Source organism: Lynx rufus, unplaced genomic scaffold, assembly GCF_022079265.1.
Source record: "Lynx rufus isolate CCGP_SWC_20201006 ecotype Redwood Valley unplaced genomic scaffold, mLynRuf1.p SCAF_10, whole genome shotgun sequence".
In the NCBI taxonomy this organism is placed as follows: Eukaryota; Metazoa; Chordata; class Mammalia; order Carnivora; family Felidae; genus Lynx; species Lynx rufus.
Genome location: NW_025814824.1, coordinates 65,201,773 through 65,203,269, shown reverse-complemented (window position 1 = coordinate 65,203,269; position 1,497 = coordinate 65,201,773). Strand labels below are relative to the sequence as shown.

Below are 1,497 nucleotides of genomic sequence, written 5' to 3'. Positions count from 1 at the left end.
AATAAAATGAAAACACTAATTCAAAAAGATATATGCACCTCTATTTTCATTGCAATATTATTTACAATTGCCAAGATATGGAAACAACTGAAGTGCCCATCAATAGATGAATGGTTAAAGAAGATGTGCTATATATATGTATATATATACACACATATATATGAAGATATTTATACTATGTATATATATGTGTATACACACACATGTATGTATACATATACATAGTGTATACATAGCATATACTATACTATATACTATATACATAGTATACTATATACTATATACATATACATATACATACATATATACTATAGTATATATACTATGTATATGTATACATACATATATACACACACATATATACACATATACACACATATATATCACATCTTCATATGTATGTGTGTATATATATGTATGCATATACACACACTCATATATATACATACATATAGTATAAATATATATACAATAAAGTATCACTTAGTCATAAAAAAGAATGGGTGGAACTGCCATCTTCCAGTGATTTGCCAAAATGACCAACACAAAGGGAAAGAGAAGAGGTACCTGCTGTATGTTCCCTAGGCCTTTTAGAAAACATGGAGCTGTTCCTTTGGCCACATACATGCGAATCTACAAGAAAGGTGATATTGTGGACATCAAGGGAATGAGCACTGCTCAAAAAGGAATGCCTCACAAATGTTACTATGGCAAATCTGGAAGAGTCTACAATGTTTCCCAGTATGTTGTTGGCATTGTTGTAAACAAACAAGTTAAGGGTAAGATGCTTACCAAGAGAATTAATGTATGTATTGAGCATATTAAGCACTCAAAGAGCCAAAACAGCTTCCTGAAGTATGTGAAGGAAAATGATCAGAAAAAGAAGGAAGCCAAAGAGAAAGGTACTTGGGTTCAGCTGAAGAACCAGCCTGCACCACCCAGAGAAGCATACTTTGTGAGAACCAGTGGAAAGGAGCCTGAGCTGCTGGAACCCATTCCCTATGAATTCATGGTATATGTGTAAAAATAAATAAATAAATAAATAAAAGAACTCAAGATTGTAAAAAAAAGAAAAAAAAGAATGAAATATTGCCATTTGGGTCAATATGGATAGACCTAGAGGGAATTATGCTAAGTGAAATAAATCCAGCACAGAAAGACAAATACCATGTGATTTCACTTATACATGGAATCTAAAAAGCAAAACAAACAAACAAAAAAAAAGAAATAGACTCATAGATATAGAGAACAATCTGGTGGTTGCCAGAGGGGAGGGACTGGAGGGATGGGCAAAATAGGGGAAGGGTATAAAAAGGTACAACCTTTCAGTGGTAGAATAAATAAGACATAAGGATACAATGTACAACATAGGGAATACAGTTAATAACATGTAACAACTTTGTAAGGTGACAGATAATGGCTAGACTTATTATGACGATCACTTTGCAGTGTATATAAATGTTGAATCACTACGTTGTACACATGAAACTAATATAA

The 1,497-nt window shown here is 32.4% G+C and overlaps 1 protein-coding gene across 1 annotated transcript; it reads left to right on the top strand.

Moving 5' to 3' along the window:
* The first annotated feature begins 532 nt into the window (after window positions 1-532).
* LOC124524458 (60S ribosomal protein L21-like) lies at window positions 533-1,024 on the top strand. The gene has a single exon (XM_047096741.1). The coding sequence runs from the start codon at window positions 536-538 to the stop codon at window positions 1,022-1,024; it is 489 nt and encodes a 162-aa protein (XP_046952697.1). The 5' UTR covers window positions 533-535.
* The last annotated feature ends 473 nt before the right edge of the window (window positions 1,025-1,497 follow it).